The sequence below is a fragment of the Pinus tabuliformis genome, chromosome Q (assembly GCF_031772625.1).
Source record: "Pinus tabuliformis cultivar Carrire ecotype Pingquan chromosome Q, CPIR1, whole genome shotgun sequence".
NCBI lineage: Eukaryota > Viridiplantae > Streptophyta > Pinopsida > Pinales > Pinaceae > Pinus > Pinus tabuliformis.
This window is the reverse complement of record NC_142296.1, coordinates 629,755,527-629,769,371: the sequence shown is the minus strand read 5'-3', so window position 1 is coordinate 629,769,371 and position 13,845 is coordinate 629,755,527. Positions and strand designations below refer to the sequence as shown.

General features: G+C 41.1%; 1 protein-coding gene and 1 pseudogene across 1 annotated transcript; both read right to left on the bottom strand.

Moving 5' to 3' along the window:
* Window positions 1–991: 991 nt before the first annotated feature.
* Window positions 992–9,110, bottom strand: LOC149221027 (uncharacterized; annotated as a pseudogene).
* Window positions 9,111–12,322: 3,212 nt separating this feature from the next.
* LOC149221026 (proline-rich receptor-like protein kinase PERK3) lies at window positions 12,323–13,480 on the bottom strand. Its single transcript, XM_089387295.1, has one exon. It carries the CDS (start codon window positions 13,478–13,480, stop codon window positions 12,323–12,325), a length of 1,158 nt encoding a protein of 385 aa, XP_089243421.1.
* Between the last annotated feature and the right edge of the window lie 365 nt (window positions 13,481–13,845).

Below are 13,845 nucleotides of genomic sequence, written 5' to 3'. Positions count from 1 at the left end.
TACTAAAATCATTAAATACAATCTTTAAGATAATGACTTAACTCAACACCATAGTAATGTATGATGAGGTGCCCCTTCCATGCAACAATTTTATTGCTTAATATATGAAGATGGACATAGCCTACCCCACTCTAGAATTCAACATGTGACCTTTAAGAAAGAAACACATATTCTTAACCTTATGCTATATGTAAGGTGCATGCTCACAATTCAAAATATTAAAAAACAAAACACTTGCTAATGTCATAAGGATAATTTAAAAAAATAATTCCATACATATAACCCAAAGAGTTAGCTCAAATAACTATTGTCAATGACATTGTGCTTTTGGCGGGTTCCACACTAGTAAGTGCCCAATTCAAATCCCTTCGCTGAGACATACTAATCTAAATGATATGTTTACTATAAATACCATACACAAATATGGAGAAACATGCCTTAAATTTCCCTACAAAATTATATATATATATATATATATATATGATATGTTTACTATAAATACCATACACAAATGTGGAGAAACATTCCTTAAATTATATAAATTGTGTGTAAATCATCTTAACTCATTATATATATATATAAGATAATTGTGTATGATCCATCTTAACTCATTGCATTGAGAGAAGGTTTATTCTACAATGGCAAAGTGTTTGTTTAGTCAATAAATTTGGGGAAAAAAATATCATGTTATGAAAATACAATCATTCAAATGTCTTAAGAATGGCGCTGCCCTTTTTTGCTTGAATGGTTTCCATGGACTCAATGTGGACTATGGTAACTTGAAGTAGAAGGAGAACATGGCAATGATATTGAATAGGCATTGCTGCATCAATGACTCCGAGCCTCCATGTGACTTCCTTCAAATTGTGATCTGAATGAAAGCGTGAACAACCCACTGGAACGAAAACTTCCAGGTAGTTGCAGGCACATGAAGAGGACAGTTTCCAGCCGTGCTAATCTCTCGCTCATTGTCCTTCAATGTGGCAAACACCTACAGGATCGTCGCCCTGTTCTTTCTCAAGTTGCTCACACACTCACATGCCAGCGTGGCTACTCTGATGAGGGGTTCAGGATTCACAGGCAGCTACAGCTTTGGATCGAAAATTTCAGGGGCCCTAGAATTGGGTATGAGAGGCACAGCCCACTCTGTTATAGAACAGGGCTCGCTGGAATCACCACCAAACCACGACCTCCCGTTCGAGATTTCTAACAAAACAACCCCAAAGCTATAGATATTGCTGGCCTTGGTCAAGTCCATCTTGGTGAAATATTCACGATCCAAGTACCCAACGGTGCCAAACATTTCATTCCAGCAGGCTGGATAAGAAACGATAGGCTGAAATCTGAAACCCTACCAGACCATGTGTGGTCCAACAATATATTGGAAGGATGTGTCCATGGATTATGTAAGGGACAGTGCCTTCGTGCAAAAACTCTATATCCTGGGCTAAATCTGAAGCGATTATCAGACGATGTGACCAGTTAAATAGAATTCCCCCTTCATGAAGATGATATTGTAGAGATATGTTGGGCATGAATTGGGTTATCAAAATTGTAGAGATCTGTTGGGCATGAATTGGGTTATCAAAATTCTTTCGGTTGGGGTCTCGCAGTAGCCCACGATGGGAACAATGTTCGGGTGCTGTGCACGGTAATGGAACGGGGAAGACTCACCGAAGTGAGCTTAATGATTGTATTAAACTGTAGGCAAATTTACATAGACAGCCAGTCGTAGATTCTACAGCAATCTCGCGACTGTTTTTTATGTTTCAACAACTTCAGTCGATTACCCGCCAAATGCTGCCATAGGAACAGGCTTTTGGATTATTCTAACAAACCTCCCCTTCCCCTTAATCATGATCATTTAAATTTTTAAGTGTTTACTGGTCTCAGTTTTAGCTATGCTTTACAACTTTACAAAAGAACTTGATAAGGGGGTTTCATATTTTGCTGTTGATTTCACACAGTGCAACTCTCTTCAGTTTCAGCTAGGCTTTACAACAGTACAAACAAACTTGATAAGGGGGTTTCATATTTTTCTGTTGATTTCACAAGCGCAACTCTCTTTAGTGGACATCGTGTTGCATACATTCCTATCCCTGTTGCAGACATTCCTATCAGCCAACACTCCACTGGGTATTCTCTGCGATCTTTGCCACAACTCTCTTCAGTTTCAGCTAGGCTTTACAACAATACAAACAAACTTGATAAGGGGGTTTCATATTTTGTTGTTGATTTCACACAGCGCAACTCTCTTCAGTGGACACCGTGTTGCAGAGATTCCTATCAGCCAACACTCCACTAGGTATTCTTTGCCATCTTTGCCACACAGGGGTTACGGTCAGTGGACACTCTGTTGCATACACTCCTATCTGCGAACACTCCACGGGATACTCTATGCCACATAGGGTTCACGTCGACATCAACGAAAATTTGATTGCAAACACCCCTATCCACCAACACTTCACTGTATCAACGAACATTCAATTTCAAACACTCCTATCCGCCAACACTTCACTGTATCACTTTCTACGCAATACAAGCGTCGACACAACCCTCTCCCACATCAATAACAGGCCAGACACCACATGCCCTCACAACCACTGGCCCTCAACAGGGCAGACTCCACTTGCCCTTCACAACCACTGGCCCTCCTCTGTGTAAATGTGTTAGAAAACCTGCACAGATGAATCTAACTAGTAAAGGTTGAACACACAGCTTTGCAGAGCAAAAACACTAAAAGAAAATCAAAAGAACAAAAGAATGATTCATTAGAAAATAGGTTACAATGTTCATGATATAGCATTACCGGGTGAAAATCCCAAGGTAATACACCATAGTGGTGATCAATGAGAAGACTCAACACCTACAACAAGTTTTGGAGAGAACTAGCTAGTTGCGGAGTGAAAGAAGGAGCAAATTAGGGAGTAAATCATGCAAAAGAACTAACCAGTTGCAGAGTTAAAGAAGGAGCAAATCAAGAAGTAAATCATGCAGAAGGACTCTTGCATGTAGTCCCATGCTCTAACTAAGAGTCTGCATGTAGGTGTGTACTAGTTCCAACACCCCCCCTGAACACCACTATGGGAAAAATAGAAAATAGGCCCTGGCAACTAAGGCCAAAGGTCATCCAAAATACAGTGCAACTTGTACTAAAATTGAGGAAAGAGGGAAAACCTCATGGGAAAACCCCCCCCTCAAAATAAAATGTAATCAAAAGAAAAGGGAAAGAAAAGACAGTTGCTAAGCAACTATGTCCTTCACTCCAAGACGATCGCGTAGAGAGCGGAACTTCTGCTCAGTGAATGTCTTGGTGAAGATGTTTGTAGTCTGTTTTGCTGAAGGACAGAACTGCAAATCAATGACCCGATCATGTACTAAGTCTCTGATGTAGTGCATATGGATCTCTATGTGCTTCGTCCACTGCCGCTGTACTGGATCCCTGGAAAATTTGAGAGTGCTCTGGTTGTCACACCAGATGACAATGGGCTGGTGGAACTGGACGCCCAACTCAGTGAGGAAGTGTTATAGCCATGGAGCTTGAATGGTGATGTTGACTACTCCTCTGTACTCGGCCTCAACTGAAGAGAGAGCAATAGCAACCTGCTTCTTGCGTGACCAACAGATAGGGCCAGATCCTAGACTGAGTGAATATCCGGAGGTGGACTTGCGATCAACGCTATCTCCCGCCCAATCAGAATCTGTGAAGCCAAGGAGATTCAATGCAGTGCCTGCTGCATAGTGAATCTCGAAGGTGATGGTGCCTTGCACATATCGGAGGATGCGCTTTGCAACATTCCAGTGTTACTAGCTCATGCGGCTCCTACATGTATCTGGAAACTACCCCTACTGCATATGAGAGATCTAGTTTGGAGTGGGTGAGGTACAATAAGATCCCCACTAGCTGTCGGTAGAGAGTGTTGTCAACTAATGGAGTGTTACCTCCATCCTCAAAGCGAACCCCAGACAGAATAGGAGTCAGTGCTGGCTTGCAGTTAGTCATGCGAAATCTCTCGAGGAGATCCTGTGCATACTTAGCCTGAGAGAGTTTGATGCCTGTGGCATCCTGGCTAATCTCAAGACCAAGAAAGAAGTGTAATGGACTCATGTCCGTCATCAAGAACCTATCATGCAAGACCCTCTTGACTGTAGCAATGGCTGAAGCCGAGCTGCCGGTAATTAAGAGATCATCCACATACAAAACTAAGATAAGAAGAGAATCATGTGTCTTGAGCATGTAAACATTCGGATCAGACTTACATATTTCAAAGTTTTGTGATAAGAGAAGAGAATCCATCTTCGCATACGAAGCTCTCGGGGCCTGCTTAAGGCCGTAGAGAGATTTCTTCAGTCTGCAGACCAAAGATGAATCCTAAATGAAACCATGTGGCTGCTCCATGTAGATCTCCTTAGATAGGTCTCCATGAAGAAATGCATTCTTCATATCCATCTAATGTACTTCCCACCCCTGGGCAGCCGCAATGGCAAGTGCAAAGCGTATGGAATCCATCTTTGCTACTGGAGCAAAGATCTCGTCATAATCAATGCCATGCACTTGTTGGAAGCCTTTGGCTACTAGCCTTGCTTTCCGTCTGGTGATTTTCCCATCTGCAGCACTCTTGGTCCTATAGCCCCATTTGCATTGGACAAGTTTCCTTCCTGAAGGAAGGGGGACTAGATCCCAGGTCTGGTTCTCGAGGAGGGAGTTATACTCCTCGTCCATGACGAACTCCCAGGATGGATACCCAGCAGCCTCAGCATAAGACTGTGGATCAGAAGACTGAACCAAATGACAATGCCATGATGGCGATGGTTTAGTGGCAATGAGGACAAGAGGAGGCTCAATAAACTCTGAGCTAGTCCTCTGCAGATCAGAATTATCCCCGACACGACCATTTCTAGCAGCTGGGTGGTCTTGTGCATATATCTCACGTAAGCTCCTTGTTCTTTGATTTATGACAGGGGAATTTGATTCACTGCTGGAAGCCTGATCTGGGCTTGGATGTGGATCATCATATGCATGCACTAGATTTGTATCTTAAGACTCTGCCTCTGCATCTGCATGCTTTACCGCGGCATCTGCATGCTCTGCATCTGCATCTGAGTGCACTGAGTCATCATCTCGGACATGAGGTAGATAAAATGTGTCTGCATGCGGCAATTGAAGTGCATGCGAGAGAATTTCCTCAAATTTGACACTTCGCTCAATGATGAGCTTGTCCGTAGAGGAAATCAGGAGTGAGTATGCCTTCACACCATCAGGGTATCCAACAAAGATGCACTCAATGCTCTATGGATCAAGAGCTTTCCTCTTTTCAGAGGGGATCCTAGCCCATGCTCGGGAGCTGAAAACACAGAAGTGGGTGACCTATGGTTTAGTGCCACTCCAAGCCTCAAAGGGGGTTTGATCCTTGACAGACCTATGAGGAGATCTATTCTGGATGTAGTTAGCACAATTAAGTGCTTCAGCCCATAGCTTATGAGGCAGTGACTTAGCATGCAACATGCAGGAAACCATCTCTTTGAGAAATCGATTCTTTCTCTCGGCAACTCCGTTCTGCTGCAGAGTGTATGGAACTGTGTACTGCAACTGTATGCCGGACTCAAGGTAAAGGTTCTGAAGTGCTATGTTAACATATTCCGCCCATTATTTGTACGGAGGGCTTTGATCTTTCTCCCTGACCGTGTCTCAACTAGTGCTTTGAAATCTTCAAAGTGCGCAAAAACTTCAGATTTGTTCCTGAGAAGATACACCCAAGTATATCGTGAGAAATCATCAATAAATGTAAGCACATACCTTGCTTTGTTGATGGAAGGATGAGGAAAAGGCCCCATGAGATCACTATGGATCAGATCTAGAGGAGAGGATGCTCTGTGAGTCTTGCCAGTGTCAAACTTTTCTCTAGGATGTTTGCCAAGGACACACCCTTCACAAACTCCATTGGAGAAATTGATATTTGGCAAGCCTTCCACCATCTCATGCTTGCTTAGCTGCTGCATATACCTGTAATTTAAGTGACCAAACCTCTTGTGCCAAAGCCTACTACTATCATCAGCATGTGTAAGCAATAAGGAGGATTCAGATTCAATAAATTCAGAAAATGTATACAGTCTGGCTCCATTGTTTACCTCACCGGTTGCAATTTTGGAGCTGCTATGTAGGTCATATATGTTCACTGCATCTGGAGTGAATTCCACTCTCTTTCTGGTGCCGGAATGAGTGATCTGATAAACTGAAAGCAGGTTTACCGAAAGTTTTGGAACATGAAGCACATCTTCAAAGCTTCCGTGTAAAAGTTCCACTCTACCTTTTCCGGTGACCTCAATAGGTGAGTCATCTCCCATGAGGATGGGAGGTCCTTTGCATGCATCCAAAAAGGAATAGACTTTCTTTACAGTAGCCATATGATGTGATGCACTAGAATCTATAATCCATGCATCAGGGGAAGAATTAATTGCAATTAAAGCATGCAAATTGTTACCTTTCCCGTGTGGCAGATCCTCAGTTTTCTTCTTGGCGCCTTGAGGGATGTGGTCCCCAAGGTTGTGCTTTCGAAGGATTTCTGCGATTTGGTCAATTTGTTTCTTCATGCAAGAGGATTCTGGATGGAATCTTCTTTGAAAGTAGGTGCATCTATTTTCTTTCTTCCCTTTCTCATTTCTCGAGCCAGAGGAGTCATTGAAGGGCTTGGCATACCCTTCCTTCTTTGGATGGGAATGCGCTTTTCCCTTGTCTTTTTGCCACTAATTTTTCTGATTTGAATCAGATCTGTGATTTTTATTGTGGCTGCCATCATGCACAGCAAGTGCATGCGCTTTTGGAGGTTTGATTTTCCCCATGCCAATGAGTTTATCTTGCTCAAAAGTAAGGGACTCCATGAACTCTTTGAGAGAAGGCATAGTGTAGGATTTACCTGTTGTGAGCCTTACTGAATGAAATGTAGACACAAAGACGGAGTATTCCGGTCCGAGCTTTGACATAATAGAGAGAACTTGGCGACTCTCCTCCTTGGATTTGTCAATTCCACAACCCTTGAGTTGCAGCAATAGATCATTATATTTGGTGAAGAAGTCTTGAATTCTGTCATAGTTTCGTGGATCCAATGACAATAGCTCCACTTCGAGCAGATATCCTTTCATCTCATCCTGTTTCCCGTAGAGTTCTTCAACCTTTTTCCAAATCTCATTGGAAGTATTGCAGTCAGATAGATGAAACTGCCTCTCTGGGGAGAGGCACATGCATATGGATCCATGGGCCTCATCCATGCGGTTGAGGTACTTGGATTTCTCTATGGCTGAAGTGGGTTCCACTTCTGCAGCCATGGTAATTCTGTACAACCCTTTTTGACGAAGGTATCGAGCCATTTGGTCCTTCCATTCATGATAGTTGTACGGTGTTAGGATCGATGCTTTGGGAAACTCCATTTTTCTGTCGATCTTCGATCTCCAAGCTATAATACCTGAAAAATAAAGTACTGGTGCGCCTTTTATCTAGCAACCTGTGGGCTCTGATACCATGTAAATGTGTTAGAAAACCTGCACAGATGAATCTAGCTAATAAAGGTTGAACACACAGTTTTGCAGAGCAAAAACACTAAAAGAAAATCGAAAGAACAAAAGAATGATTCATTAGAAAATAGGTTACAATGCTCATGATATAGCATTACTGGGTGAAGATCCCAAGGTAATGCACCATAGTGGTGATCAATGAGAAGACTCAACACCTATAACAAATTTCGGAGAAAACTAGCCAGTTGCGGAGTGAAAGGAGGAGCAAATCAGGGAGTAAATCATACAAAAAAATTAACCAATTGGGGAGTTAAAGAAAGAGCAAATCAAGGAGTAAATCATGCAGAAGGAATCTTGCATGTAGTCCCATGCTCTAACTAAGAGTCCACATGTAGGTGTGTAGTAGTTTCAACACACATATAGGTGTGTAGTAGTTTCAACACTCTGAGCCTCTCCGACATCAATAGCAGGGCAGACTCCACTTGCCCTCACTGAGCCCTCCCCATAGAGTCCACAGCTCTGCACACCATCGAGCTTACAGCTCTGCGCTCACACCCTCGTACACTTCTAGACTCGGGTTCACCACACTGCAAGCATTCAAATATGCAGCGCCCAATAATTAATCTCCCCCGCACAAAGAGCGCCTACTCTTCAAACAGAGGATCGAGCCCTCACGACTCTTTACACACAAACAGAAGATCGAGCCCTCACGGCTCTTTACACACGAGTCAACGTCCAGGTCGCAGGCTCCTCATGTCAATGAACATTGCTCTACGCTCCACGCTCGTGGCACCAAATAAACTGGTTTCACACTATGCCGCTTTCCCACAACAACAATGCAGGTCTCATTCAGGCTTCACACAGCCTCACCCTTCACAAACGCTTAAGCCTACAGGCAATAAGCCAGGGTTCGGTGGACAGAGCAGTCTGAGCTCGGTGTTGTGTAGTGTGAAAACTGCTGAGGAGGGCAGGTCGAGGCGCTGCTTGAAGCGCTGTAGGAGAGCAGGGTTCGGTGGACAGAGCAGTCTGAGCTCGGTGGTGTGTAGTGTGAAGACTGCTGAGGAGCGCAGGTCGAGGCGCTGTAAGAAAGCGCCATCATTGAGAGACTGAACCCAGAGATTGTGAGCGCTACGTGGACATGATGCAAAGCGTTGCGTGGAGGTGATTATGGTGTGACGTGGAGCTCGGATCTCCGCCGAGAAACTGAAGGTGTAGCTGCTCCCGGCCTTGTAGAGAACATGCGAGGGTTCGATCCTCTTTACTGCCAGGACTTACCCGTCTGGGAATATGGCCCTGTACACGCTCCCGTCATGGCCTTTGCCCAGAAACCTCCTGTTGCCGAAACCGTCGGTTGCGCTCTCAACTTCTGAGTCATTCTGTTACACGATGCTCAATCTTCTGGGCACCTTTCTGTGTCTCTTGCACAAGAAAAAGGCGCAGAGTATTAAACCTGCGAGGACTGTGCATGCCAGGGCCACGATTATGTCGAAGGCTAACAACGACATCGGATGGCGGTTCTGCTGCAGGGAAGAAGTGGGCGCGTTCTGAGTGCTTGGGCCTAATAATGTGGGGTTGCTTGCAATCTCAGGGAAGAAAGACATTATGCTGCGGCTCGTTTAATGTTTGCTGGATCATCAGATTGACAGAGAATCGCCACAGCAAGTACTATATTATATAATTTCTTCGATTGGTCCTTTGCCTCCCCATTAAAATTCAATGTAGCAGGGCTAGGAATCGAAAATTGGTTGCCAACAAGACTTCTGGGATGGGCTATACTCGTTGTTGATTTTGACTGGCTCTCTGCTTTGAAAACCATGTACTCAATCGCGCCAAGTATGGCTGAATTCAAAAATGGAATAGTGAATTTATGGGTGGAAGGTAAAGACACCGTCGGTTAGTTTTGTGGCTTCAAGCTAGGTAAAAGGGCATGTGCCATGTCTGATTCTTGTTCAGAAGTGAATTTAATGAAACTTTGTTGTGAAGAAGGAAGTGAGCCTACACTGGATTGAGTGGGTGCCATTTGCCTGCAAGTGTAAGTTTATTTTTCTCCCTTTTACACATCTACACACAATACTGTAATGGCAAATGTATTCTACAATCTTTTTCATCATACCCTAATGATCTATTTCATTATGCCCTCTGTATATAACATTATAATGTTTTTTTGACTGTAGGAAGAGATGCCAAATGCATTAATTTTATAGATATTTATTTATTTAAAGGGCGTTTGATAGAGAAGGTTATGATCTTTATATGAACTTGGAAAGGAAGAGCCACACTAATTAAATTGATATATTATTTATATAATTATTAAATTTTTTATATAGGTTGTATTTATATAATTTATTATTATATTTTTTTTTATAGGTTGTATTTATATAATTTATGATTATAATGATTTGTTTTTCTTAAATCTATCTAATTTCAAAAGATGGTTAAAGTAAACCATTAAATGACTAAAGGTTTTTATATATATTTTATCTATATAATTTATCATCATAATAATTTGTCTTACTTAAATCAATTTGCATCTAATCAAAAGATTCTTAATGTGAATTATTAAATTGATAATTCATATATGCATTGTGAAAAACTTTATGTAAATGGGGTTGCCTCTTTATAAGTATGGGATAAATAAGCCCATCAATAAAATGATTTAGAAACTATGCAAGGCTTTTGCTCCTATAATCATGTTAGTAGATGACCATTATATTCCAAAGCTTAATTTATTGTATAATAATTTTATTTTTTAATTATTTATAATTTATATTTTTTAACAATTAAAAAAATTTAAATCTATATCTAATTTTTAGTTGAAGAAAAAGTAAACAATAACAATGAAAAATAAATTCAAGATATTTTAGCTTGAATTGTGTTTTAGGGGATATACAAACATGAATTTCATAAATAAATTAACAAGATTACATAAATTTCATATGTAAATTAATGAACTAAGTTATATAAGAAAAATGAGGTCTTTAAATCAAGAATACTTCAAGAATATTTGAAAGATTACATAAACTTCATAGGTAAATTAACAAGATTACATGAACTAAGTTATATAAGCAAAAATGAGGATTGGTCTTTAAATCAAGAATACTTTAAGAATATTTGTTGGGTCCTTGAGAAATATACTTTGGTAGAGTAATAATATATATATATATATATATATATATATATATATATATATATATATAACCAACTTGTAAGTTTTGTAAACTTGTCACTTGTGGTTAGTTTGTTGGTAAATTGAAATTGTTGACAAATTGGATTGTAGTAAATGCACAAACTGTTTTCCATTAAATGAAGGGACATCTTACAATTGCAAGGGTAAGGGAAATTTCATCTACAATGAATCTATGTGTAAAGAGATATAGTTATATAAATGGAGTAGTTGCTATATCATTCACTATGAAAAAAAGGTTACTATTATAAAATGTTTCTCTTATGTAGACCTCAGCTCACATACAACCATAAATACTATTAGATTTTTACATAAGTCTTTGTAGTGAGAGTACAAAGAAATTCTCTTTTATTTCAACATTGGAACTTAATATAGTTAACATGACAAGTTAACACTGTGTAGATTGTAGGTCTTGATAGGGAATGATAATTTGGAGATGAACCACTCACTTAAAAATGCACTTCTAGTTGTAGTAGTAGTAATAATAATTATGATATTTTTTAGATCATAGCTTAATTCTTGCACGGAATTAATGTATCATACCCCTTGTGTGTGGGATGAGTGACCCATTTCCATGCAACAATTTCATTGCTTAATATATAAAGATGCACATAGCCTACTCCACTCTAGAATTCAACATGTGACCTCCAAGAAGGAAACACACCTTCGAGATATATAATGAGCATGCTCATAAATCAATATATTAAAAAACAAAACACTTCTTAATGTCAAAAGGAGAATTTTAAAAAGTAACTCCATTTATACCGTTCGAAGAGTTAGCTCAAATAACTATTTTCAATAGCATCTCTAGTTTGACTAGTTTCACACTAGTAGGTGCCCAATTAAAATTCCCATGAAACGGACTACTCTAAATGGTAAGTTTACTATAAATACCATGAACACATGTTGGAAAACATTCCTTAAATTTCCTTATAAAATTTTCCTATATATAAGAATATAAAAATTGTGTATAATTCATCTTAACTCATTGCATTGAGAAAAGTAAAGTTAATTTTACAACTCACTACAAGGGCAAGTGTTTGTTTCTTGACCAACAGAGAAATTTAGCTAATAAATTTGGAGGAAAAAATTATTATGTTATGAAAATACAACCATTCAAATGTCTTTTCTTGAAGGGTTTCTAGGCTTTTCTTTCCATAATACATTAATAAAAGAATAAAGAGGTCTTAATCCCTTTCAAGTGTTTGTTTCTTGACAAAGAGACAAATTTTAGCCAATAAATTTTGAGGAAAAAATTATTATGTTATGAAAATACAACCATTCAAATGTGAATGTCCTTTCTTGAAGGGTTTCCAGGCTTCCTCTTTCCATAATACATTAATAAAAGAATAAAGAGGTCTTGAATCCCTTTCATAGATGACACACGCACTCAATGTGGACTTGTGGTAAGTTGAAATAGATGACAGAGGGACTCAATGTGGACTTTTGGTAAGTTGAAGCAGAAGGAAAACATGGACCTGATATTGAATAGGCATTGCTGCATCTATGACTCCGATCCTCCATGTGACTTCCTTCAAATTGTGATCTGAATGAAAGCTTGAACAACCCCAATTTTAGCTTGAGCATGAATAAAACGCCTCAAACTTGGGCGATCTCGAATGAAAACTTTCAGTGAGTTGCAGGCACCTGAAGAGGAGAGTCGCCAGGCATATTAATCTCTCGCTCTATGTCCTTTAGTGTGGTAAACACCTGCAGGATCGTGGGCCTGTTTTTTCTCAAGTTGCTCACACACCCACATGCCAGCTTGGCTGCTCTGATCAGGGGTTCGGGATTCTCAGGAAGCTGCAGCTTTGGATCGAAAATTTCAGGGGCCCTGGAATTGGTTATGAGAGGCACGGCCCACTCTGTTATAGAATGGGGTTCGCCAGAGTCCCCGCCAAAGCACGGCCTCCCGCTCAGGATTTCTAACAAAACAACCCCAAAGCTGTAGATATCGCTAGCCTTGGTCAAGTCCATCTTGGTGAAAGATTCAGGATCCAGGTACCCAACAGTGCCAAACATTTCATTCGGGCCAGCAAGAAACGATAGGCCGAAATCTGAAACCCTAGCAGACCATGTGTGGTCCAACAATATATTGGAAGGCTTGATGTCTCCATGGATTATGTAAGGGGCGGTACCCTCGTGCAAATACTCTATGCCCTGGGCTGAATCTGAAGCGATTCTCAGGCGATGTGACCAGTCGAAGAGAATTCCCCCTTCGTGAAGATGATATTGCAGAGATCTGTTGGGCATGAATTGGGTTATCAAAATTCTTTCGGCTGGGGCCTCGCAGTAGCCCACGATGGGAACGATATTCGGGTGCTGTGCACGGGACAGAGCCCGGATCTCCGCCGAGAAACTGAAGGTGTAGCTGCTCCCGGCCTTGTAGAGAACATGCGAGGGTTCGATTCTCTTCACCGCCAGGACTTGACCGTCTGGGAATATGGCCCTGTACAGGCTCCCGTAACGGCCTTTGCCCATAAGCCTCCTGTTGCTGAAACTGTCAGTTGAGTTCTCAATTTCTGAGAATGTCCGGGCTGTGGCGCACCTGTGGAAGTCATTCTCTTCCACGATGCTCAAGCTGCTGGGCGCCGCTCGTAATCTCTTGCACACTAAAAAGACGCAGAGTATGAAAGCTGCGAGGACTATGCACAGCAAGGCAACGATTATGTCGAAGGCTAACAACGAAATCGGATGGCGGTGCTGCTGCAGGGAAGAAGTGGGCGCGTTCTGAGTGCTTGGGCCTAATAATGCGGGGTTGCTTGCAATCTCAGGAAAGAAAGACATTATGCTGTGGCTCGATTAATGTTTGCTGGATCATCAGATTGATAGGGAATGGCCACAGGAAGCACTGTATTATATAATTTCTTCGATTGGTTCTTTGCCTCCTCCATTAAAATTCAACACAGCATGGCTTGGAATGGAACATTGGTTGCCAAGAAGACTTCTGAGATGGGCTATACACGTTGCTTGGAACTCACACAAGACGCTGAATCTAACTGATTTTGACTGCCTCTCTGCTTGAACACTATGTACTCAATCACGGTAAGTAATGCTGGAGTCAAAAAAGCAATGGTGAATTTATGGGTGAGAGGTACAGAAACGGTCGGTCAGTTTTGTGGCTTCAAGCTAAGTAAAATGTTTGATTCTTG

Bases quoted from the DNA above. Each gene is read 5' to 3' on its own strand.
- LOC149221026 (XM_089387295.1), bottom strand. From the start codon at position 13,480: ATGTCTTTCTTTCCTGAGATTGCAAGCAACCCCGCATTATTAGGCCCA.